The sequence below is a fragment of the Talpa occidentalis genome, unplaced genomic scaffold, assembly GCF_014898055.3.
Source record: "Talpa occidentalis isolate TD23 unplaced genomic scaffold, MPIMG_talOcc4v2.1, whole genome shotgun sequence".
Lineage (NCBI taxonomy): Eukaryota > Metazoa > Chordata > Mammalia > Eulipotyphla > Talpidae > Talpa > Talpa occidentalis.
This window is the reverse complement of record NW_026555331.1, coordinates 108,291,736-108,315,728: the sequence shown is the minus strand read 5'-3', so window position 1 is coordinate 108,315,728 and position 23,993 is coordinate 108,291,736. Positions and strand designations below refer to the sequence as shown.

Genomic DNA, 23,993 nt, shown 5'->3' with positions numbered 1-23,993 from the left:
GGTTTAAGACTCCCTATACACTCTGTGTATAACTAACCTGGGAGTGGTAGTGGTAGGACTGATTAAGAAAATCTAATGACACTACAATGTGCATGTACTTACTGCCACTGAAAGACTCTACACTTAGAAGTGGTTAAGAGATAAATATTAGGTTATTTGTATTTCATCATAATTATTAATGAAACCCCCAGAAAAAAAGGAGGGGAAAAGTTCAATAACAGCAAATCTGCTGCATATTTACTAAGTGTCCTGGGAGGTAAGTGTCCAAGATGAGAAATCTCATTGCAGAGATTCATTTCTCTTTATATATCTCTGTATGTATCTATAGATACATACAGAGATATATAATGAGGTCATTTTAATATAGGAGCAATTTATGTTTACTTGTACCATTTTAACCATTTAATAGGAATAATAATTCTTAGAATGGGGCATGAATTTGAAGGTTTAATCCTTCAGAATGTTATTTCCAATGATTTTTGTCACATTTCTCTTTTGTCCCTTTATCTATCTTAAAACATGTAAGCAGTATTTATAAATAACCCCAAATACTGACATATGGTTCCATATATGGAATACTAAACAGTGACATAAAGGTGTGAAAGAGCTGTATTTATTAATAAGAAAAACTAAGTTTTAAAAAATGTGTAATGGGAATAATTCTTATTGAAGGGCCACCTTGAATAAGGGTGGCTATCTCTGTGTGAGGGAATAACAGGGAATTTTTCTATACAGAAGGTATATTTTTTATACAATTCAAAACATCACAAGTGCTACAAAGTGAAAAAGTGGCCATGTGTTTCTTACCTAACTGCAGCGTGGCAGCCAGCAGTGCGTGGATGTAGACTGCAAACTGAGCTCGGATCCATTCGTCACCTCCTTCCCAGCCTGTGCCATCTAGGAAGACGTCATCCCGGTTCTCTGTCACGTGCCTCACTAGGTAATCTGCAAATCTTAGGTCTGCAGTAGTTGGGTTAAGCAGCTTCTTGAGTTCTGGATCATGGATTTGGATCAGCGCTTCTTCTACCTAAAGGGTACCCAGGTACAAGTAAGAGTCTGGGCATTCACGCAGACCTCCAAGCTACACATTAAAGAGTGAACTATTGGGAAGTTGGAGCTGGAAATAAAAAGTAGGAATAACTACATCCTCAAATGATGACTCTAAGAAAGATACAGGTTTTCACACTGTAGTTTGTTTCCTTTATTTAAAAAATTGCTCATTTTCTGTTTTTAGAGAATATAAGCATAGATTTATAATTTTGAATTAAAAAAGTAATTCAATGATAGTAAATATTTCAGAAAATATAGAGGCATATAGTAAAAACTATCTTAATCACCAATTAGCAATATACACAATTAACAACTATAATAATCCTTAACATTTTTTCTTTGAAGGCATAGAAACACTGGAGTATTTTTATTATATAAAATTGGAGATACGAAGAAAGAAACATAATTTACTATTTTGAAGTATAATGATAAAAACAAATACCTATGACTCTCCACCCAACTTCAACAGTAGTACATAACCAGTAATGTTGACTCAACCCTGTGGTCCTCCCGTCTGTATTCTCCTGCCTCGGAAGATATATATTTTCCTTTCTCAAAATTAAGATCATAATACATATAGTTCTGAATCCTAGATTTTTCATTTATTATATTATGAACATTTTGTCAGAAACATGTCTTAGTACTTTCCGTCAGAAACTACAAAAACATTAGGTCATTGAAAATTTAAAAAATTACTTCAATTGTGAAAATGAACAAATGATTTAAATTTTCATATATTGTTATGGTGGCAAGAATTTATCCATAGCTTTCTTCCTCTTGATAACAGGAGCTACTAAATAATATAGAAGTATTTAAACTATTTGAACAATAAGCCCATTTTAATTGTGAGATTGTAGTAGGACCACCTTGCCTGGGTTGGAATCCTGCCTCAACACTTAGCAGCGGTTTGAGCTCTTTGTTCCTTAGTTCCTGCAGGTGTAAAATAGAGACAGTAATAAAATCTATCTCAAAGGTTATGAAAATAAACCTAAGGTGTTTATAATGCCTAGCATACAGGAAACAATGCCTTCATAATTACATTTAAGAAAGGAAAACCGGGACCAGCAGCATCAAGGACACACGCTCATACGTACACCTACTTCCACAATGGCATCACTGAGGTGTTTCTGTTGTCGGAAAAGGATGTTAGTAGCTCCAGCAACAAATCCCCGGACGGTGACATCAGAGAGAAGATGATGCTGCTGCAATGCCATATAGGGTAAACACAGGTATCCCTATAAATTATGAGTAAATAGGAAACATCAGAAAAGTGATGCAATAGCTACCTCTCTCTCTCTTCTAGAGACTAATCATGGGAATGGTAGCTAAGAGTAGAAGAAACTCCCAAGCTACCCAATCCCATGCCATTCCTAAAGCAGCTAATCTTTAACTCACTACAATTATATTCCAGGGGAACCTTAAGTTAAGTTCAGTTAATTGCTAATGTTGCTCATGAATGGTCAAATCTTGACAAGGTCATTTAACATGAGGGCTGTCTTACGTGATCACTTTGTTCTTGGTTCAATTTGAAAGCCTCCACAGTAACTAATGAGCTGAACTTTTTCATTTAGGAAATGAAGTATTAAGCCCATTTAAAGTATATTGTCTGGGGGCCTCCCTGGTGGCGCAGGGGTTAAGACACAACCTATGAAGCTATCCGCAGCCACTGCAGCTCAAGCTTGATCCCTGGCCAGGGAGCTACCCACATGGCGCAGTAGACCTCTCCTGGCTCACCCTGCTGCTCTCCCCAGCAGTGTATTTCAGTCAGTCTGCCTGCATTGTTCCCCACTCTGTCTCTGGTGAATCCTCTCACCCTCCACACCTCTGGCCTATACCCCAGTTCCTGTATACATAAATAAATAAATCTTTAAAAAAAAAAGTATATTGTCTGGTAGAAAGCTGTTAGTTCTTCCAGTAAAAATTTAAAACACATGCATCTGGCCATAATCACCAAAGTACTATTATGAAAGTAGCAAAGCACTGCACAAGGTATTTCACTGTGCTACTGTTAAAAATAATGAAAAACATTTTAAGATATTTGCTATTAAGTGTTTAAAGCAAAAATGATCCTGAGTAGTTGTGTGTTTAACTGAGCATTATTGTTGAATTGTCCAATCATAGCAAGCAGTCGGGTGTACAAAACCCAGCATATTTCCTGAGAATAAAAGTGTTAACATTGGAATGATGTACAAAAGGAAGAAATTAAACTTCTGCTGAAAGACTCTACATCAAGAAGATTTTTAGCAAGTGGCAAAATTTGTGTCTGAAGCCAGTAGGGCAGATGTGCTGTTTCTGAACTTGTTTTTAATCTCGAGTTCTAGGATAGAGTTTTAAAACTTGACATCCTTAAAAAAAAAATTGGGAACACTCTCTAGGGCAGAAGATAGACCTCTTGTTACTTCATGCTCTTCACTGCATCTGGGATAGGTATTAAACACTTAATATGGGAGAAGACTTCGAAAAGTTGGAATACAGGTCTATGGATTTGGTTTTATTCTTATTCTTGATAATGTCTTTACCAGATCAATCAAACTCTGTAACAGCAGCAAAAACAAATACAAGTCCAGGTAATAGAGAGGCTACAGTGCTTCTCAACTGGTGCCCCTCTGGTGACTAAAGGCTGATAGAACCCCAGTTCCTCATTCAGAATTAGTTAAAATAGCTGGTTCACTTAAGGTTCATGCTCTGCATGGGCTATGTATTCAGAAACCAAAGACTCCCTTTCTTCCCAACTACTTGTTTCTAAACACGTCAAGCTGTCAAGTTATTTATAGGTTCCCTAAAGTTTGAAAATGACAACCTGCAAGTAAGCAAATCAAATACAAATTCAGGAGCAACACATAAAGGAACTTTAATATGTGTGGGAAATAAAAAACTCAGTTTCCACCTACATGAACTTTTAACTTTCATAAATTCATCATTTTACTAAAAATGTTACAAACTGAAGTTTAAGAGAATTCTAAATTAAGTCATCTTCTGGTGGAGGCAATGAATATTTAAAAAAGTATCAGATATACGTAATTAAACTAAGAAATAGCTGCTGATCTTTTAAAACATGCAAAAAAATCATGTTGAAAACTTTTTCAGTGATTTGCCTAAAATTATCTTCCTTATCCCTCAAATACTAATAGTGAAAAATCACTTTTATTTAATTAGAGTGAAGTTCCTTTGAACCAGAGTTCCATTTATGGTAAGATTCAATTGATTTTTACTAAATAATAAATATTATCTCATAATTGGAAAAGAGGAGAGTGAAGGTGTCTCAGCAGATTAAAATAAGCCACTATCCTAAATCCAAGGTCCTTTCTGGCTGGCCCTATTCTGCTTTGCAACAGGGTATTGCCAATTCTATATTGCTCTCTTTCAGAGAGAGGACAGAAGATTACAATCAGCCCTCAGGACTGATTTTTCACATCCGAAAATAGTTACTCTAACTTCCTCTTTTATCTCTCTTCCATTTCCTCATCCTCCTTTGACTTCTCTCTAGTGACAGAATGGAGTAGTACCTCAGTATATATATATCACACAGGTACAGTTCATTTTCTAATTTTCTTCCTCTTTTTGGGCTACCCTATTCGTTCTCCTCACCCTTGGATGCCTGACAGTTTGCATCCAGTCCCCTCTCCTCTCAGCGCCTGTTTCTTCTCTACACCTCCTAAAACAGTTTTCAGCAAAGGTACAAACATATTTTTGAATCCTAGTATCTATGGCATATATACAGTAAGTCTCATTTTTAAGATTGACATCCTCAGGCAATTTCAAGCACTAGAGAAAGGACAGAAAGCTGTAGAACTGGGGAATCTCTTCAGAGTTCACTGTTTTATTATTTAGAAATTTGATTCCATTTATTCACATGGTAACTGAGTCAGGGAACCAGTCAGCTTATTAGTCTCATCAAAGCTTGCTACTCTAGCAATTTTCCATGCTTCTGGTCTTCAGTGATTTTTGAAATTATTTTTCAATATGTTTTGCTAACATAATTCCTTCTGTGCAAGCATGCTAAGAAACCTAAAGATTACAAAAAGCCTAAAACACACTTCACTTTTAAGAACGTTTTACATTCTAAAGTTGGTGACATGAAAAGAATCGGTATATGTATTTAAAATTGTTATTAAACAACACATTAGATATTAATAAGTACAAAGTAAAACACAAAACAAAAGATGTTTTATTTACAATAATGATGGTGGCAGCCCATCAAATATTTGGTATTGTATGATGTATACAAATAGAACATTCTGCCAAACCTGGTATACAGACAGCACACAGAACACTTTCACATTACTTTAATTCACAGCAAACTCACAGTTAATTTCCCTCTTAATATATCCACAGTGCCAAAAATCAGAGGTTGGGTGGGTGAAGCTGCTGTGTAGGGATCTGAAAGGTGCAGGCAGTCAGCACAGCCTCATGTGAGCTCAGAAAACCCACAATCTATGCTACTGACCATACCCAGCAGTTTGAGAGCCCTGAATTTTCTTTTCAGGTTCATAAACACCAGTTTCAAGAAATTGCATTAGCTAAATAATGAAACGAATTGAGATAATTTCAGTTCACAAAATAGATAAAGACAGTGATCTCCGCTAAGTGCAATGCTGACTCAGGAAAAGAACTCACTTACAAGGGTGGATGAAGCCAGAAAGAATTTACTCAAGAGTACAGTAGTAGAAGAAAACATACACTCAGGACATAAGTTCCTAAATCAAAGATACAACATGATTTACTATGCTGTATTTAAGTTATTTAAAAAGCGACAAATATATTTTAGTTTTTCATAAAGATTAAAAAATAATTTTTAGAGAAAGTTAACCCAAACACTATATCTGTGAGGTATACTGATATGTAAATTAGCCATCTAAACATTTTCAGGCAAAATTTTACATAAAATTAGAAATCTATGATCTTTCCCTGCTCTAATGGGTAAACAAAAAGCAAGACTAATCACAATTAAAGTCAACCCATAAGCACTTTTTTCCTTATGAAATGGCAGCTTTTGGAAATGTAGTATTTGAATATCCTCTGCCTAAACAACTCTCCCTGAATTAATTCCCTACAGCCTTATACTATGGTCACAGAGTTCACACATAGTGGTATATATTTGGTGTGTATGTACAGTGTTCAAGGAAAATTTTCAGACCCAAATATATATTTAACAAATTAAATTCTAAAGGACATTAAACTTTACCTTTGTGAAGATGGCCAGGGGCATGCCATATTGGTCCTCTTCCAAACCAGAAATTAGACCTGGTATCAGGACTACCTGGCCTGTATTAGCTTGAGGTTGCACAGTAATTGGAGGACTGTCGGAGGGCACCAAGTCTTTTGGAAATAAGTTTGTCTGTTCTGATTCCACCTGTTCACTTTCTTTCAATGTGTGGTCTTCTAAGATACTAGGATCCAGGGTCTCCCAGTCACTTTCTGAAGACTCTGGAGATGGACGAGTAGGAAGTTTCAAATATTGATTGGTGTCACTGGGTTCCTGTCCTTTGCTGTTGTCATCTACTTTGAACAAAGGTTCTTCAATCTTGATAGCAGCATCTCCTCCATGGTTTCCTGTCATGATTTTCTTGACAGTTCCCAAGTCAGTATTTGAAATGCCGGCAACAGGCATAGAAACAAAATCATCTGCAGGGGGATTACTTTCTTGAAGCCCAGTATCTTCAGATGTACTCTTTCGGGGTCTGTACTGAGAACAATCACTGAGACCATGTTCAATCATGCCTAAAACATCAATATTGGAGAACAGCATGGCTTATAAAAAGGTTGAAGAAAATAAGAGCTATATATTGTGTTCTATATAGTGGAACTCTCCTATAAGCTTATGTCAAAAAGAATTGTTAAAATATTAAAATTAAAAGAGCAAACACTAATGTGTACAGCCTTGAAAACTTATCACTGAAAGTTCCAATATAAGTTAAATAAAGGATAGAATAAATGCTGCAATCCTCTTACCTGGAAAAAGGGATAACACAGTCATCAGGGCACCCACCAATTTATTCACTGGGGAAATGTAAAAGAGGACCTGAAAAGAATTTAACCAAAATTAAATTAGAAAATCCATGAATCCATAATGACACTTAAAAAAAAGATGGGGGAAGTAAGGGAAAAACTTTTCTTTACAAAAGAGTGACATGTAATACATACAGAAATTAATTACAGAATTAGAAAATCACCAAGCATCAACCATAATCCAGATGAAAGTTATCAATGGATGCTAAAACTATCATGAAAGATTGTTGGGCAATAGGATATTCAATAGTCTTAAATTTATCATCCCACAGATTACCTATTAATTACAAAGGGAAAGACAAATACCTTAATATGAAGAAATCTGGCGACCATCACTTTAAATCAAATGCTCAAACCACATCACCAATAATAGTACATACAGCTATGGGTCTCCTGGTGTAATGTCCTGAGAAGGACACAAGACCACCTGTATAGTATTCTTGCCAAAAATATATAATCTGAAACTAGTCACATGAAAACAATCAGACAAGTCTAATGTTTCAACACAACTAGTCTGAATTCTTCAAAACAAAAACTACATAATGAAAAAGAAAAAGAAAAAAAGAACAAGATGGCGAAGTGTTTGAGATTAAAGAGAAGCTAACAATGCCACATATAGGTCTTGGTCCCAGACTGAAAAAAGCAACCAGCTATAAAGGTCATTATAAAGATAGGGGGGAAACTTGAAAATGGACTTATTTCTTATAAGTAAAAATAGTGTTTTTGTTTTGTAGGTAAACTCATGTTGTTAAGAAATATATTCTAAAGTATTTGGGGTGAATCACCATAACTTGAAATTATGAGGAATGGGGGGAATGAAGACATAAAAATAAGCTACTAATAATGCAAAATGGCAAAATGTTAACTGGCATATACAAAGGGTATAAAAGTATTCATTATATAGTTCTATAGACATTTTTGTTTTTAACATTTTAAAAATTTAGATTTAACATTTTTCAGAATAAAAATTGAGAAAATATGAATTGGAAAATGGATTCTGTCAGATATTGCACTAAACCTACCACTTGGTACTATAATCATGCATCACTTAATTATGGGGTTACATTCTGAGAAATGTGTTGCTAGGTGATTTCAACCTCATTGTGCAAATGTCATTACACAAATGTAATTACACAAACCTAGATGGTCTAGCCTTCTAACACTTAGGCTGTGTGGTGTAGCATGCTGGGACCATTTTTAAATGGTACCTGACTATAATCAAAATAGTTGCAAAAAACAAGCAAACATTTGCTTGGGTAAGTTTTTGTTTTTGTTTTTTTTCTTTTTCTTTTAAAGAGTTATTTATTTATGCATACAAGATCTAGGGTACAGGCCAGAGGTGTGGGGAGTGAGAGGATTCACTAGAGACAGAGTGGGGAACAGAACAGGAGGAATGACTGAAATACACTGCTGAGGGACAGCTGGTGAGGCAGGAGGTCTGCTACAACATGTGGGTAGCTCCCTGGCCGGGGATCGAACTCATGCTGCAGTGGCTGAGGATAGCTTCATAGGTTGCGTCTTAACCCCTTGCGCCACCAGGGAGGCCCAAGTTTTTTTTCTTTTTCAAACAATTAAATCATTTAGTGACACTAAAGTGCTATTTGACAGAGTTTAGCATCCACATTCATCTGTGCTTGACTTACATATTGGTAATATATAAGAAGTGCTTTCCAGGTACAGAGAAACCAAGTTTGGGCTTTAAAGCACAACCCAATTTTATCAAATCAATAAGAAGAGTGTATCTGTAATTTTTCACATTAATTATAGTTTACTTCATAATTATAAATGCCATTGTATGTAGCTATTATTTGGCATATATACATGCAAGTGTATTCTAGGTTGCAATGTAAAACATTATTATGGGATATAATAAAAAATTTGAGGGCCTTCCCGGCGGCGCAGTGGTTGAGCGCTAGGTTGCGAAGCTGCCCGCAACCTCTGCGCCGCCAGTTCGATCCCTGGCTGCTTCCCGGCCACTGGAGGAGGGTCCCCTATGGCACGCAGAACTCTCCTGTCACCCGCTGCTCCCCTCAGCAGTGTACTTCGGTCCTTCTGCCTGCTCTGCTCCCTGCTCTGGCTCTGGTGAATTCTCTCACCCTTCCGCACCTCTGACTGTACCCAGTGCTTGTATAAATAAATAAATAATTAAAAAAAATAAAAATAGAACTACCATCTCATCCAGCAATACTACTTCTAGATATTTATCCTAGGAAATTGAAAACAGGGTCTTGAAGAAATATACTTGCACCCACACTCATAATAGCATCATTCATCAGAGCCAAAAGTTGCCCATAGACAGATGAATAAACAGAATATGGTATATACATACTAAGTAATATTGTTCAGCTTTAAAAAAGTTTTGACACATATTACTAGATGGATACACCTTGACAACATATACTAAGTATGATAAGCCAATCACGAAACTATCAATACTCTATGGGGTCCATGCCACTCTAATACAAAGGGGTGGGACTGCTATTATTTTAGACCATAGATGTAGACCAAGGGTCTATCACCTATTTTTGCAAATAAAATTTTAGTGGAACAGTCACACCAATTCATCTATTCATTATTTATGGCTGCTTTTACACCATGGGATGGAGTTTAGTAATTACAACAGAGGCCATATAACCTATAAAGAAAAATACTACGATCTGATCCTTTACAGAAAAAGATTGCTGACCTCTGGTTTAGACAAATAAGGAGCTATCCCTGGATCTGGAACCAGTTTTATATTCTGTATTACTGAGCCCATTGAAGTCGGGGTGGAATGAATGTTGGGATGTACCCATTCACAATATACAGTATAATCATTACCTCAAAAATATCTGTTCCTTTGACCCAGTAATTCATGTCTTAGACATTAATTTTCTAGAATTAGTCTGAGTTGGACACGAGAATTCTGAGATTCTATCACAGATCGTTTTTAATAATGAATTATGGGTGAAAAACTAATCTTGTATATTGTATATAATTCCAGACCAAAAAAAAAGATTCGAGGTTGTTCTCTTTTGTTGTTGTGAAGATGTCTCTGGCATGTTAAGTAAAAACAAAGTTTCTCCAGCTACATATCAAGCCCAGAACCCCAATATTATAAATATATATGTTCTTTTTTTAAGGAGATACTTTTCCCTATTCTGATTTTCTGCAATGAATACTTCTTTCATCTCCAGCCAGACAAATAAAGTGGAAAAATGGAGTGGTCTGAAACCCAAGTTTAAGCCAATCATTTTTTGATCAACAATTATTGGTTTGGAGAAGTCATATGGGATCACAGACCCACACAAACTGAAGGGAAGTTATCTTATTAAGTGGTTGGGGGGCCTCCCCCATGGTGCAGTGGTTGAGTGCTGGGTTGTGAAGCTGCCCGCAGTCCCAAAGCGCCGGTTTGATCCCCGGCTGCTCCCCAGCCACCGGAGGAGGGTCCCACATGGCGTGCAGACCTCTCCTGCCGCCCGCTGCTCCCCTCAGCAGTGTACTTCAGTCCTTCTGCCTGCTCTGCTCCCCGCTCTGGCTCTGGTGAATTCTCTCACCGTCCCGTGCTTCTGACTGTACCCAGTGCTTGTATAAATAAATAAAAAATAAATCTTTAAAACAAAACAAAAAAATAAATGGTTGGGAAGATTATTTCTACCACCATTTAAAACTAAGAATGCATATAGCCCAACTACTGCTGGCAATTATCCTACCCGACAAGAGAAACTAGGATCTAGATAAAACTACTGGTAGCACTGTGGACTGTGGTGCAAAGAGATGGGGGAAAAAAATGTAGGTACTTAATACTATTGAACATTTGGTCAACAAACTCTTAAATCTGAAGTGAGCTAATACATTTCTTTATTATTTCAGTCAGTTTAAAATGGGTTTTTCATTGCCTACAGTCAAAATCATTCTGATAATTAAATCCACTGTCAAAGTGCCTCCAGAAAGACTGCACGAATTTATGCTTCTAAGGTAATGAACAAGAACATGTATCTCAGCTCACTACAACTTGACAGTTCAAGAAGTCTTAATCTTTCATCACTAGTTTTAATTTTACATAGTATTTAAGAAATGCAAAAATATTAATATTCTATCCCTTCAAATCTCACCTTTTTTTCAAGAAGAATAAGTTTGAACAGGATTAAGACCTGAAGAAATAAAAAAAACTTTATTAAAATTAGAAACTCAACCACATTATTCATTTGCCTTTCCCCCCAACACACTCATATATCTTTTAATCAATATTAAATGATCACAGCATTTTAACAGTACAGTGAAAGTGATGAACTTACACTGAGAAATTAAATATTTATATCCCCTAAAAATATAAGAACCATTTAAGTTTTTTATAAATTATGCTTTCTGGAAGGGGTAAATTCATTTTTGCTTGAAATATTTACAAACGCCTTAAGGAAAAGCAGAAACTAGTCATTAATTTCTGGATGTCTAAGCATTCACACAGATAATCACTAATGTCTGTTAAATGAATGATCAATGTATGTATCACCTAGTAAACATATTCTATCATAATTAAGAGTAGAAGGCGTAAGTATAGATGTTTTCTAGAAATTTCCCACTTCCAGGGCAATATATAAATATTCTGCAAGATTAAAACATGTTTCTTTTCACTCTTATTTAATGCTACCTGAAATCACAAAGATGACAGAAAAAGGTATACTGTTCTGCACAGAAATAAACAGAGTATTAGTATACTTTCAGAATTTTCTATCATACAAGCACTAGTGACACTTTCAATGTTGTATTGTCAGAGCAATCTTTGAAGAACTGAAACACAGTGATGCCACCATCTGTATTACATCATGTAGCACATGGAATTTACATAGTTAAATGAACACAAATTTAGTACATCATCAATTAAAATGAAGTATTATATATACCTTATGTCGAAAATGAAGCACAAGATCTCGAGGAGAGAGACCTACAATGTTAACAAAGAAGTCAGTCTATGACTACAAGTTACTGTTTTTGTCAAGGGAAATTTTTTTCCTCTATAAGAAAGATAAAAAAAGGGTAGGAATATACAAATATTAAATATCTACGCAATATTTAATAATGTACATACATACTCAAATTTAGGATATTACTGTTAAAAGAGAAACAGCATAGTCCAATAAAACTTTCTACAATTATGGAAAACATTCTCAATCTGAGTTGTCCGATACAGTAGTCACAAGTGGTCACTGAACACTTGAAATGTGGCAAGTGTTGGGCCTGCCTGATGGTGCAAGGGGTTAAATCACAACAATATGAAGCTATCCGCAGCCTCTGCAGCACAAGTTTGATCCCCAGCTGGTCAGGGAGCAGACCCATATGGCACAGCAGACACCCGCTGCTCTCCACAGCAGTGTATTTCAGTCAGTCTGCCTGTTCTGTTCTCTACTCTGTCCCTGGTGAATCCTCTCACCCCCCCAGCACCTCTGGCCTATACTCCAGTTCTTGTATGTATAAAGAAATAACTCTTAAAAAAAAAGACATGTGGGGGCCTCCCCTGGTGGCGCAGCAGCTGAGTGCTCGGCTGCGAAGCTGCCTGCAGCCTCTGCAGCTCCGGTTCGATCTCCGGCTGCCGGCGAGGGTCCCACATGTTGCGACAGACCTCTCCTGTCTCCCCGCTGCTCCCCTCAGCAGTGTATTTCGTCAGTCTGCCTGTTTTGTTCCCCGCTCTGGCGCTGGAGAATTCTCTCACTCTCCCGTGTTTCTGACTGTACCCAATGCTTGTATAAATAAATAATTCTTTTAAAAAAAAAAAAAAAAAGAAAAAGAAATGTGGTAAATGTGACTGACAAACTGACAAAATTAAATTTTATTAATTCTGCTCTAAATATAAAGTCACATGTGACTAATGGCTACTATTGTAGATAGTGTAACACTAACACCTCTCCATTCTACAAACATAAATTATACAATTTTAGAAATTATTAAGTCTATACTATAAGAGCAGTCAATGATTTAAACAAACCCTAGAAACATGGCTGCAGAACTGAAGCTGCTAGAGGGGGAGGGAGAGGAACAGTGGGAACAATGTGTGGAGAGGGCTCCATGGTCTATGGATGTTGTGGTGGTGGGTGTGGTAACATGTACCTGAGGAGTGAAACTATGCCCCTCTATCATATACAATGTTGGAAATTAATGATATGTGAAAAAAAGCAAATAAGTAAAATAAAAAAAAAAAACCCCACATGATTTTGGTCATTATACTCTATATGCTATTATTTCTCAATCACAGTCTTCTCTCATCATCTGCCCATAGGACAAGGAGAAAGTAATTTAAAGAAAAATATGTTCTCAGAATGGAGTTCTGTAGCCAGCTAACATTATATGCAAGGTTGCAAAGTGAACTACCAGTTTGGTAACTTCAGGCCAAAATAGGAACTGAGTATAAAATAGGAAATAGCATAAATCACCATATGATAAAAACTTTTTTAATCATGGAAGGGATATTTACTGAGTACCTTGAGCAACAATGGATATTCTAGGTTGTCAAGATAAAGCATTAATATAAGGAAAGGAAGAACTTTCCATTACTATTCTTTTTTTAAAAATTATTACTATTTTTTATTTTTTATTTTTTTTTAAAGATTTATTTATTTATTTATACAAGCACTGGGTACAGTCAGAAGCGAGGGAGGGTGAGAGGATTCACCAGAGCCAGGGCAGGGAACAGAACAGGCAGACCGACAAAGTACACTGCTGAGGGGAGCAGCGGGTGGCAGGAAAGGTCTGCGTGCCATGTGGGACCCTCTCCCAGCCACCAGGGACAGAACTGGCGCTGCAGAGGCCGCGGGCAGCTTCACAACCCAGCGCTCAACCGCTGCGCCACTGGGGAGGCCCCCATTACTATTCTAAAAGAAGAAATTCACTTTGTACAACAGTAGTTGTAAATATTGGCTCAAGTGTGATAATAATTTTCGCTATAAATACTAGCTAGGTAGGTATTTAAGGAAGAAGCAGCATCACACTTGAAGAATTTAGGTCCCATACAGAAATGTAATTCTGATCATGGAATTTTAATGCAACTTAATTTGCCAAACAAAAAGAAAGGAAGGCACTTCAGACTTGCAAAAAAAATGTTACTTACCAAGATATACTTGTGATCCTTCTAATGAAGTTCCTCCCAAGGAGCTATTCATATGCTCATAAAGCTCCTAAAAAATATATTCAGGTTAGAACATTTTGCTATAGTTTTAGACAGTGAATTAGAACTACAATGATCAAGAAAAAACTGGGTTATTTAATTGAATCAGTTTAGTCAGATTCTGAATTTAGAAACTGAGGTTTCTCTGAACTCCCACTTTACAAAATTTCTTCCTCCTCTTCCTGTACATTTTAGATCTCGATTCATAAGCAAGTGGTATGGATTCCTAAGACAAATTCCCTCTGCGTCCTTGCTAAATACCTAACTGTCTCCTTACATTAAAATCCAGGAGAAAGCCATGTTCTGTATGTTCATGGCAGCCTTGAAGAAAATACCTTTAATAAATGGTTATGTTACTCTTGTTTATTTGCTATGGGAATTAGGAACCAAAAGCCCACATGTACACATCAACATAATGAATAGTCTATTAATAAGATAAGCAAATTTAGGGAAGCAATGACAAAGCAAAAGCGTTATTATCTATTAAAAGAAACAATGATTGTATAGTTATTTTATATATTTAATAAAAAACATTTTGGTTAAATTTAATAAGTATAATCTATACATATTTTGGGCATATCCCCGCCCAAAACTATTACATTCAAAAAAAAAAAAGTCTTTCTTAAATTAATAAATAATTAACCTTTACAGTATTACTGGTAAGATTTACTTGCTTCATGAATCTGTTTCCGCCTAACACCTCTCTTAAGGGGTTAGTTACCTTTAGAATGGAAATTTGGGAGAAGTCCTTTTCTTCAAAGTATGCATGTGTAATGAGTTGCAGTTTTGCTTGAAGTAAGCCATAGAGAGGCTTAAAGGAAAAAAAAAAAATTACCATTAGGCTGATAATAGTAAAAGACAAACAAAAACCCTACAACTTTTTAACTTAAAGAGAACAAGGAGAGTAAGGTAACTATCAATGTTAGTACCTTAACATTCGTAACTGAAAATTGTTAAGTCACTTGATCTAAATCTTTGGCTAAAGTTGGAAAGTGGCCTACACACTCATAGGTATAGTGGTTGCGAGTGTGGGCTCAGACCTCCTGGGTCTGCTCTATCACTCAGCTGTAAAACTCTGGGCACTGATCCTCTCCATATCTGCTAGCTGATATGAACAGAGGAATGTGAAAAGACAGCACTTTGTAAAAAAATTGAAGTAACACAGGTGTACAATACCTCTTCGGATATATGTTACAATGCCACACTCACCACCAGGGCACCCACAGCCCCCTGCCATAGTCCACTGGACCCTCTCCACGCTGCTCTCTACCCTCCCTTTTCTCCCTCTAATAGCCTCAATTTTAGTCAGATTCCTATGCTTCATAAATGATCTCTTGTTTTATTTTTCTATATTTCACCTGAGTGAAACCATCCGGTAGCTGTCTTTGTCCTTTGGCCTTATTTCACTTAGCAGAATCCCCTTCAATTGAATCCATGTTTTCGCAAATGGCAACAGATCATCTTTTTTTTTTTTTTTTTAAGATTTATTTATTTATTTATACAAGAACTGGGTTACAGGCCAGAGAGAACTCACTAGAGACAGAGCGAGGAGCAGAACAGGCAGAAGGACCAAAGACACTGCTGAGGGGAGCAGTGGGAGAGACAGAAGAGGTCTGCTGTGCCATGTGGGTAGTTCACTGGCCAGCTGGGAATTGAACCTCGCTGCAGAGGCTGCAGACAGCTTCACAGTGCTGCGCTCAATCCGTAGCACCAATGGGAGGCCCTCATCTTTTTTTTAATAGCTGTGTAGTATTCCACTGTGTATGACTACACTTTAATCACTAACAAAGAAAGTATATTTAATGTGGGTTTTAGGATTAAATAACAGGTGAAAGCACTTAGTAAAGTATCAGGCACTTAGGTAGCAATGAAATGGTAGCTAACATTATAATCAGATTTAAAATTTAATCTAATTCTGCATTGTTCTGCTGACTTGTGTTAACTTTTTTTTTAAAGATTTATTTATTTATTCATACAAGAACTGGGGTACAGACTAGAGGTAGGGGGTGGTGAGAGGATTCACTAGAGACAGAGTGGGGAACAGAACAGGCAGATTGACTGAAATACACTGCTGAGGGGAGCATTAGGTGAGACAGGAGAGGTCTGCTGCGCCATGTGGATAAGCTCCCTGGCCAGCTGGGGATCAAAATCATGCTGCAGAGGCTGAGAATAGCTTCACAGTGCTGTGCTTAACCCCGTGTGCCACCAGGGAGGCCTTGTGTTAACATTTAATCAACCTTATTGCAGTCCCTTCTTATATCTAATTGAACATTTTTAGCGAAATTTAAATTAATTTTACTTTTAGTACTCTATGGAAGCTTAGAACAAGCTTAGTACATCATAATATTCTTTTCTATATTTGAACAAAGTTATTGCTTATTTCTCTGATCTTAGATTCTCTTCTAAAATTTCCATCTTTTTACTTTCAATGTGTCAGTCTAGATGCTTTCTAAGTCTTTTCAGTATGCAGAAACCAATACTGTATTATGCTCCAATTAGTTACAACCCTAACATTGGAATAGCTTTCCCACCACCTCAACTATCCCTGTTAATATATCATTAACACCTAAGCATAAAATCAGCTTATTTTTTTATAAATGACGATGCACTACCAACCAGAAATTTTTGGATGAGGTAGCTGTTATCACATCTCCTATGTCTGTTTAGACAGACAAAACTGCATTTTTCAGTTTTGCTACTCACTTAGTAGTAGCTATATGACTTTGAGTTTTATCTCTACTTGTTAATGAGAACAGTAAATACAGCTCATTATTATCAGGACTAAAATGACAATTGTATAAAAATGTATTAAAAATAGAATTATATATATAATTACTCAGGGATATCTTTAAGTGTTAACATTAAATCAGGCAATATTTAAGTGTTTTATAAGTGCCAGATATACTACTAAGTGCTTTGACCTATGTTATTTAATTTGAAAAACAGTACTATGAGATATACTATCTTCTCATGTACCTGTGTTCACATCACCAAGCAGGTGTAGAAAGGACAAGTGTCTAGAGTTATACAGCTGAGTGATGGAGTAATTATGTATAGTTATACATGCCTAACATATTGGCACTTGCATTTGCTTTACTATTTGATTTCCTTATGTTCTGGTCATCTGGTGCAATATTAAAATGTAATTTACTGATGTATTCTTTTTTAGGTTACCTTTCTAGAAACTTGTACATCAGTCAGATTAGCAACTTACTATACTTTCTGATATTTGGGTCTTTTATAATTATTCCTAAGAGACTATTCTTGCCCTTTATTTAAAATCACTATCTTGGAAGAAATATCCTTACAATCTTACTATTAAGGCCCACAGCATTGTTCAGGGTGTGCATGTGTTAGCTTAGTAACAGAATTTAAAATAAAATCTATTTTGCAAAACTCACCTTATATTAAGCAGACCACATTTAAAGTGTCTGTGAACATAAGAAATCTGCAGAAGCAATAACTTAACAAAACCTATATATATTTGGTACTTAAGACTAATGAAATATTCTCAATCTTGGTTTAGGTTAACTGCAGAGCCACTGTAGGCAGTAATTATACAGATCTAAAATAATATAATAGAGATTTGAATTTCATTTGTATTTAGCGGGTGGCATATTTTACATACAGAAACAGGCATTTGTAAAAAATAAGTCAAAACGATCCTACACTTACATGAGATTAACTTGTACATGGAATAAACAATTTAAAAATATTGGTATTGTACAGTATAATTTGTTGTCATTTCTTTTCCTCAAACATTTTACGTTTTAAATTTTTAAAGAGTAAGTTAAGGTTACAATTTTTCATATCAAAGGCATCATGTACTTCTGTATCATCGATAACATAAGTAATTTTGATATTTTGAATTTTAGTAAAATATCAAAAGTTGAGAACAACAACAAAAAAGGGATCAATATCAGTATAAATATCAGTTACCTCATTTTGGTCAAGTGGAAATCTCCTTCCTAAAAACCTATTTATACTACCTTTTTCCTTTAAACTAGTTTTGACTTGAGGTGCAAATGAGATTAAAATTGCTGAAAGGCAAAGAGAAAGGATATGCAAAAGTATAAATAAGGAGAACCTAAATAATTTTAATAGATTTATTATTTTTATAAGTCTCTTCTGATACTAATAAAATAAGATGCCTAAAATGTGATCTCTCATCCTCAAATAACAATGTTCCATGAATGTTTAACAAAAACATTAACAAGTTATTTGGTCTCTTACCAGCTTGCTTAGAACACAAACACTTTTCTGAACAGTTTCTCTGGTGACATCTGCTTGCCTTACTTTCAATGCCTATTATAAAGAAATAGTCATTAATACAAACATTTCATATAAATATTTTAAAAAATCACATCTTTAACATAAAAATAGCATCATAAAACACATCATAACATAAAAATAGCAATTAGAAAAGTTTCTTACATTTAGTTCATTTAATAGAAAAAGCATTTACTGGGAATCTCAGGAGATATTTACTAATGAATAAATGTTGGTCAGGACATTGGGTGCCAGAATCTGTCAGGTTCTAGGAATAAAACGGTGAGAGACCATCTCTACTCAAGGAACTTACAGTCTAGTGGAGAATAATTCAGATGCAAGTTGCAATTTTCCTAACACAAATCAGTCATCCTTGATTATGGTTTTAAAATGGGTAGCTCTTTCAGATAGCACTGTTTCTGATGATAATTTAAGAATCACTATCTACAAACAATGCACAAAATATTTTGACAAACTATACCATCAATGTCAACTTAAAAAACATTTGCGTAAATAAATTGGTAATATTGGAAAAACAGCTACAACTTGTTTATAAAAATTTAAAACAATATCACAAATATCAAATGAAAGACTGTGTTTCCCCAATTTTACATTTTTGTGGTTAGCATGAAAGGAAGAATTTGGGTGTTTTGCTGTTGTTCACTGTAATGATTGTACCTTGGCTTCAATTTGTCGGTAGCAAGAAATGCCATATACTGTAGCTCCATTTCCATTTCTAGGTGGCAAGTGAAAAAACACGGTATCTAAGACATAAACAGAAAAATTTAAATACCTATGTGAATTAGCCTTATTTATAAATAATGAAATTTGAAATTATTAATGTAGGCATTAAAAAAAACATGATGTATCACAATGTTATAAACCAGTAACAATAAAAGGAACCCATGTCATATTGATTTCCAGCACCACCAATGGTTTCTCAGAAAATACTTTATCTATTGAATTGAGAGTTGTTTCAGATTAAAAGAAAGTAGACGTAAAAACCAAAGGCAACACATAAACCAAGAAAAGATCCAAGAAATTCTTAGGACTACTGGGGAAATTTGAACCTAGATTGGATATTAAATATTAGCTTATGGTTCCCTAGATTGGATATTAAATATTAGCATTATGGAATTACTGCTAAATCTCTTAGCTGTGATGATGGTATTGGAAGTTACCCTGAGGAGTGACCTTACTCTTTGGAGATATATTTTTAAGTATTCAGAGGTAAAGAGTCATGATGCCTGCAACTGCCATTCAAATAGCACAAGCATGATCATACAAACACAAATATAAAAAAAAATTTGTACAATATTGACTATTTTATTCTTTCAACTTTTCTGTTTAAAAGCATTCACAATAAAAATCAGAAAAAAAGATTTGTGAATTAAAAAATACTATATTTAAATTTTATGTTAATCTGTTACTTGCTTTAATTAGAAAATTATTAAATATTTCTTAATATTTAATTAAACTCTTAATCAAGCCAAGTTTAATTAGGTGTTTTGGTAGAGTCTCTAATACCATGCTTTCAGGTAAGGTCTTTTTGTTAGCCAATTGAAACACTTATTTATAAAGTGGTAGGAGACTCAGCACTAGTTTCATTTCATTGCTTTGCAGTGTTAACATGCTCCACAGGCATGCAAAGGGGGCCTTTTTTTTTTTTAAAGATTTATTTATTTATGCATACAAGAACTGGGGTACAGAACAGTGGTTCAGGGGATGAATGGATTCACCAGATACAGAGTGGGGAACAGAACAGGCAGATCTACTGAAATACACTGCTGAGGGGAGCAGCGGGCTAGACAGGAGAGGTCTGCTATGCCATGTGGGTCAGCTCCCTGGCTGGGGATCAAACTCGTGCTGCAGTGGCTGCAAAGAGCTTCGCAGTGCTGAGACTTACCCCACTGCACCACCAGGGAGGCCCGCAAAGGGCACTCTTCAGCAGAACACTCATGGCAAGGACTCTACAGTTGAGGAAGCAATCCCAGCTATTTGCAGGTGGGTAATGGAGTATTAACCTAGTAAATTTGCAGCTAAAGCCCCAGTTAACCTACAGCTGGTATAGATTTTTAGGTTATTTCTGAGAGGAGTCTGAAGTATATATGCAGGAAGTACTAACAGTAGCAGATGCCCAAATCTGGCTAATCACTTACTTTAGGCAGTGCTCCTGGCAAAAGAGTGGCTAAGGTTCATCAGTCATTAAGGTTCCTGCACTCCTTTGAAGATCCTGTAGTGCATGACCAGTCATCCCCAAACAAGAATTTAAATATTTTTTAAATAGCTAAAGGCCTTTTATTTAACAAAGTACTTATAAGACATCTTAATGTCCTGGCAAATTAAAAAAATAAAAAAAGGTACCTACTAATTGTTCTACTGTCTGTTTACATACCTTCCTGGTAGTTGTGCGCGCCATCTGGTAAGGCAAGGAAGGGCAAATACTTCCATTCTTCAGGTAGAGTGTGGCTGTCATGTCCATCTCCTGGAATCAGGGGCGGGTAAGAGAATTCAACCTAAAATGGTAAGGAATGTTAGCCAAAAGGTTGTTGATAAACATCCTACTGAACTGAGGAGAGGTTCAACAAAGGAAGTTGAGAAGTTGAGCCAAGATCCTGGGTTGCTGCCTATAAATTGGCTTTCTTGTTCCTAACACTTGTAGTTTTAAGCTAATGGTTTTGATGGGACTTGAGTAAGGGGTAGGTCGGCATTAACCAACATTTCAGGTGGTTTACTTGAGATTTACAATTGATCACTGCTTAAAGGCACTTGAATAGTGCCCTTTTAGTTTTAGTTTCTCCAACACTGTTTTCAAAAATTTACTGAGGAGTAAGCCCAATCGTATCTGTATCTGTGGGGCTGTTATGTGTTTGATTTGTGTGCTAACAGTTTGATTTAGTGGCTCCTATATAGTTGTGTGGATCAGACAATAAATTTTTGAGTCAGCTGCCCCACCTCTTGGCCCCCTTTCTAGGCATTTCAAGGATTCATTACCCCTTCATTCTTAAAAAGGATATTTATCTTCTTAATAGTCAAGGCATTTTAGGCTACAAAATCAAACCAAACCAAACCAAACCAAATCAAAACCCACCCATCGAAGACATTTCTTCTAAGTTGTACCATCTCCCCCAAATCTCTTGAAGAGTAAACACTATTCAAGATATTCATTAAAAAAAAAAAAAGATATTCATTAAGGTATTAAGGGCAGACTTCTCTAGGGTATGGGATTTTAAGGTTAGTTTTCTTTTTTCTACTCTATTTTCTCACTTTTCTATTATACTGAGTACATGCTATTTTTAAAGTGTTCAATAAAGGTTTTTTTTTTAACACTGTAAGAGATGTTATTTTTATAATTCAGGAGAAAGACAAACACTGATGATTTCACTCATGTGGGATATAAAGAAACAAAACAAAGGAACAGACAAAACTAAACTAAAACAAATCCTAGCTATCTAAATATAGAATTGGGGATACCAGAGGGGGAATAAAAAGGGACCTAGTGGATTATAGTGGAGGATTTTAGATGCTTTGGTGGTGGGCATGGTGTGGTAACATACATTCAAAGAGGTATATCATACACAGTGTTGTAAAGCAATGTTACTTCCATAAAATACAATTTAAAAAATAAAGATAAAAAAGAAGTTATATTTAAATATGGAATGTGTCTTGTCAAAAATATCACTTTCAATTACACCCTCTAAAAATACCCTAGAGAGAAACCAAGTTTTCAATGTGATGGCATTTAATGAAAGGATATAAAAGGGGATCTTCATCACATTAGAAAATAGCTTTCACCGTGTGATCCATGTGAAACCACCTGATTCCTCTGCCGAGCACCTTTATAATTGGAATCTACAAAGATTTAGTGCATACTACTGCCAACTGAATACTACTTAGTGCATCTAAGTAGTATACTGAGTACTGCTGAATTGTATACTCAATAGCATACTGAGTACTACTTAGTGCATACTACTGCCTAACTAATGCTAAAAGGCATTAGTATTTAACTAAAGGTTTACTTTGGTTCACTTGAATCTAAAATTTACAAATTACAATCAGGTATGGAGATTTTCTTTTTTTTTTTTTTTTAAGATTTATTCATTAAAAAAAGTAGTGTTTACTCTTCAAGACCAGAGGTGTAGAGGGGGTGAGAGGATTCACCAGAGACAGAGTGGGGAATAGAACAGGTGGACTGACTGAACTACATTGCTGAGGGGAGCAGTGGGTGAGACAGGAGAGGTCTGCTGCACCATGTGGGTAGCTCCCTGGTTGGGAATCAAACTCGTGCTGCAGTGGCTGCAGATAGCTTCATAGGTTGCATCCCAACCCCTTGTGCCACCAGGGAGGCCCAGGTATGGAGATTTTCACTATGAATAATCCCAGTGCATGGAAAGAAAGAACTAGTGATCAACAGCATTCTGAATACTTGGAAGAGCAGGCTAACAAAGCACCCTCACACAACCTAAAATCTCTGAAGTCAGAGCCTTGCATTTTTAACCCTTTACACCTGGAAATAAAAACCTTAAACCAGAAAATGCAGTAGCAGATTAATTTATCTGGTGAGGAAATCTTACATGAGTTTCTGGAACACTTGAAAAAAGCAATGGCAGTGTCTAGAACATTCTATCTAATGTAACATATACTTTATGTAACATACACTTTCCAAAACATGAAATATATGTTGATTTTGAAGGCTTAAGAAAGCAGAGTTGTAGAACAACTAAAAAGACACTGATTTAGAGCATCCTTTAAGAACTAATATAATGTATATTGTATATTGAAATTTTTCAGCATATACTACTCCTCTTTACCAGGCAAAATTGACATTGTCCTTGATTATTTTCTAAAAACTAGACAAAAAAGAGAAAAAGCGGGGCAACCAAAAATGAAAAAAAAAAAAAAAAAGTATATTTCCCCATCTTTTCCAATATAGTTATACATCTACTGAACATCCTGTTCCAGTTGGATTAACTGCCATGGATTTATACAGATTATGCCTCCAGCAAAAGTTTTATTGTTTTTAACTGAACTGACCTATCAACTTCATTAACCAACTTAATGTGAGAGATTTTTTTCATTCATTTGCTCTGTTTCTTTTTTTTAAGAATCTGATTTTTTTTTTTTTTAAGATATATTTATTTATACAGGCACTGGGTACAGTCAGAGGTGTGGGAGGGTGAGAGAATTCACCAGAGCCAGAGAGGAGAGTAGAACAGGCAGAGTGACGAGGTACACTGCTGAGGGGAGCAGCGGGTGGCAGCAGAGGTCTGTGCGCCATGTGGGACCCTTGCCCGGGGACAGGGACAGGGATCGAACAGGCGCTGCAGAGGCTGCGGGCAGCTTCACAACCCAGCGCTCAACCGCTGTGCCACCGGGGAGGCCCCATTTGCTCTGTTTCTTAAGGGACTGCGTTAGCCACCTTTAAACATATTCTGATTAACGTATCACAGAGGGTCTTCAGTGAAAGTTTTTCACACTAGCCCTCACCCACCTTCAACTTTATTTAGAATCCAGAAATTCTAGCATT

The 23,993-nt window shown here is 36.0% G+C and overlaps 1 protein-coding gene across 2 annotated transcripts in view; it reads right to left on the bottom strand.

The window, feature by feature from the left end:
* AVL9 (AVL9 cell migration associated) overlaps window positions 1–23,993 on the bottom strand; it is a 38,915-nt gene that overhangs the window by 11,648 nt on the left and 3,274 nt on the right. The window contains exons 2-12 of one of the 2 annotated variants that reach the window (XM_037510005.2): window positions 20,862–20,982; window positions 19,145–19,230; window positions 18,431–18,502; window positions 14,919–15,008; window positions 14,141–14,207; window positions 11,943–11,983; window positions 11,154–11,192; window positions 7,003–7,072; window positions 6,236–6,771; window positions 2,151–2,285; window positions 808–1,027 (exon numbers count right to left, since the gene is read on the bottom strand). In XM_037510005.2, coding sequence (XP_037365902.1) covers window positions 808–1,027; window positions 2,151–2,285; window positions 6,236–6,771; window positions 7,003–7,072; window positions 11,154–11,192; window positions 11,943–11,983; window positions 14,141–14,207; window positions 14,919–15,008; window positions 18,431–18,502; window positions 19,145–19,230; window positions 20,862–20,982 — 1,477 coding nt within the window. Of the gene's footprint in view, window positions 1–807; window positions 1,028–2,144; window positions 2,286–6,235; window positions 6,772–7,002; window positions 7,073–11,153; window positions 11,193–11,942; window positions 11,984–14,140; window positions 14,208–14,918; window positions 15,009–18,430; window positions 18,503–19,144; window positions 19,231–20,861; window positions 20,983–23,993 lie in introns of both variants that reach the window. The other variant, XM_037509998.2, reaches the window with a different exon arrangement.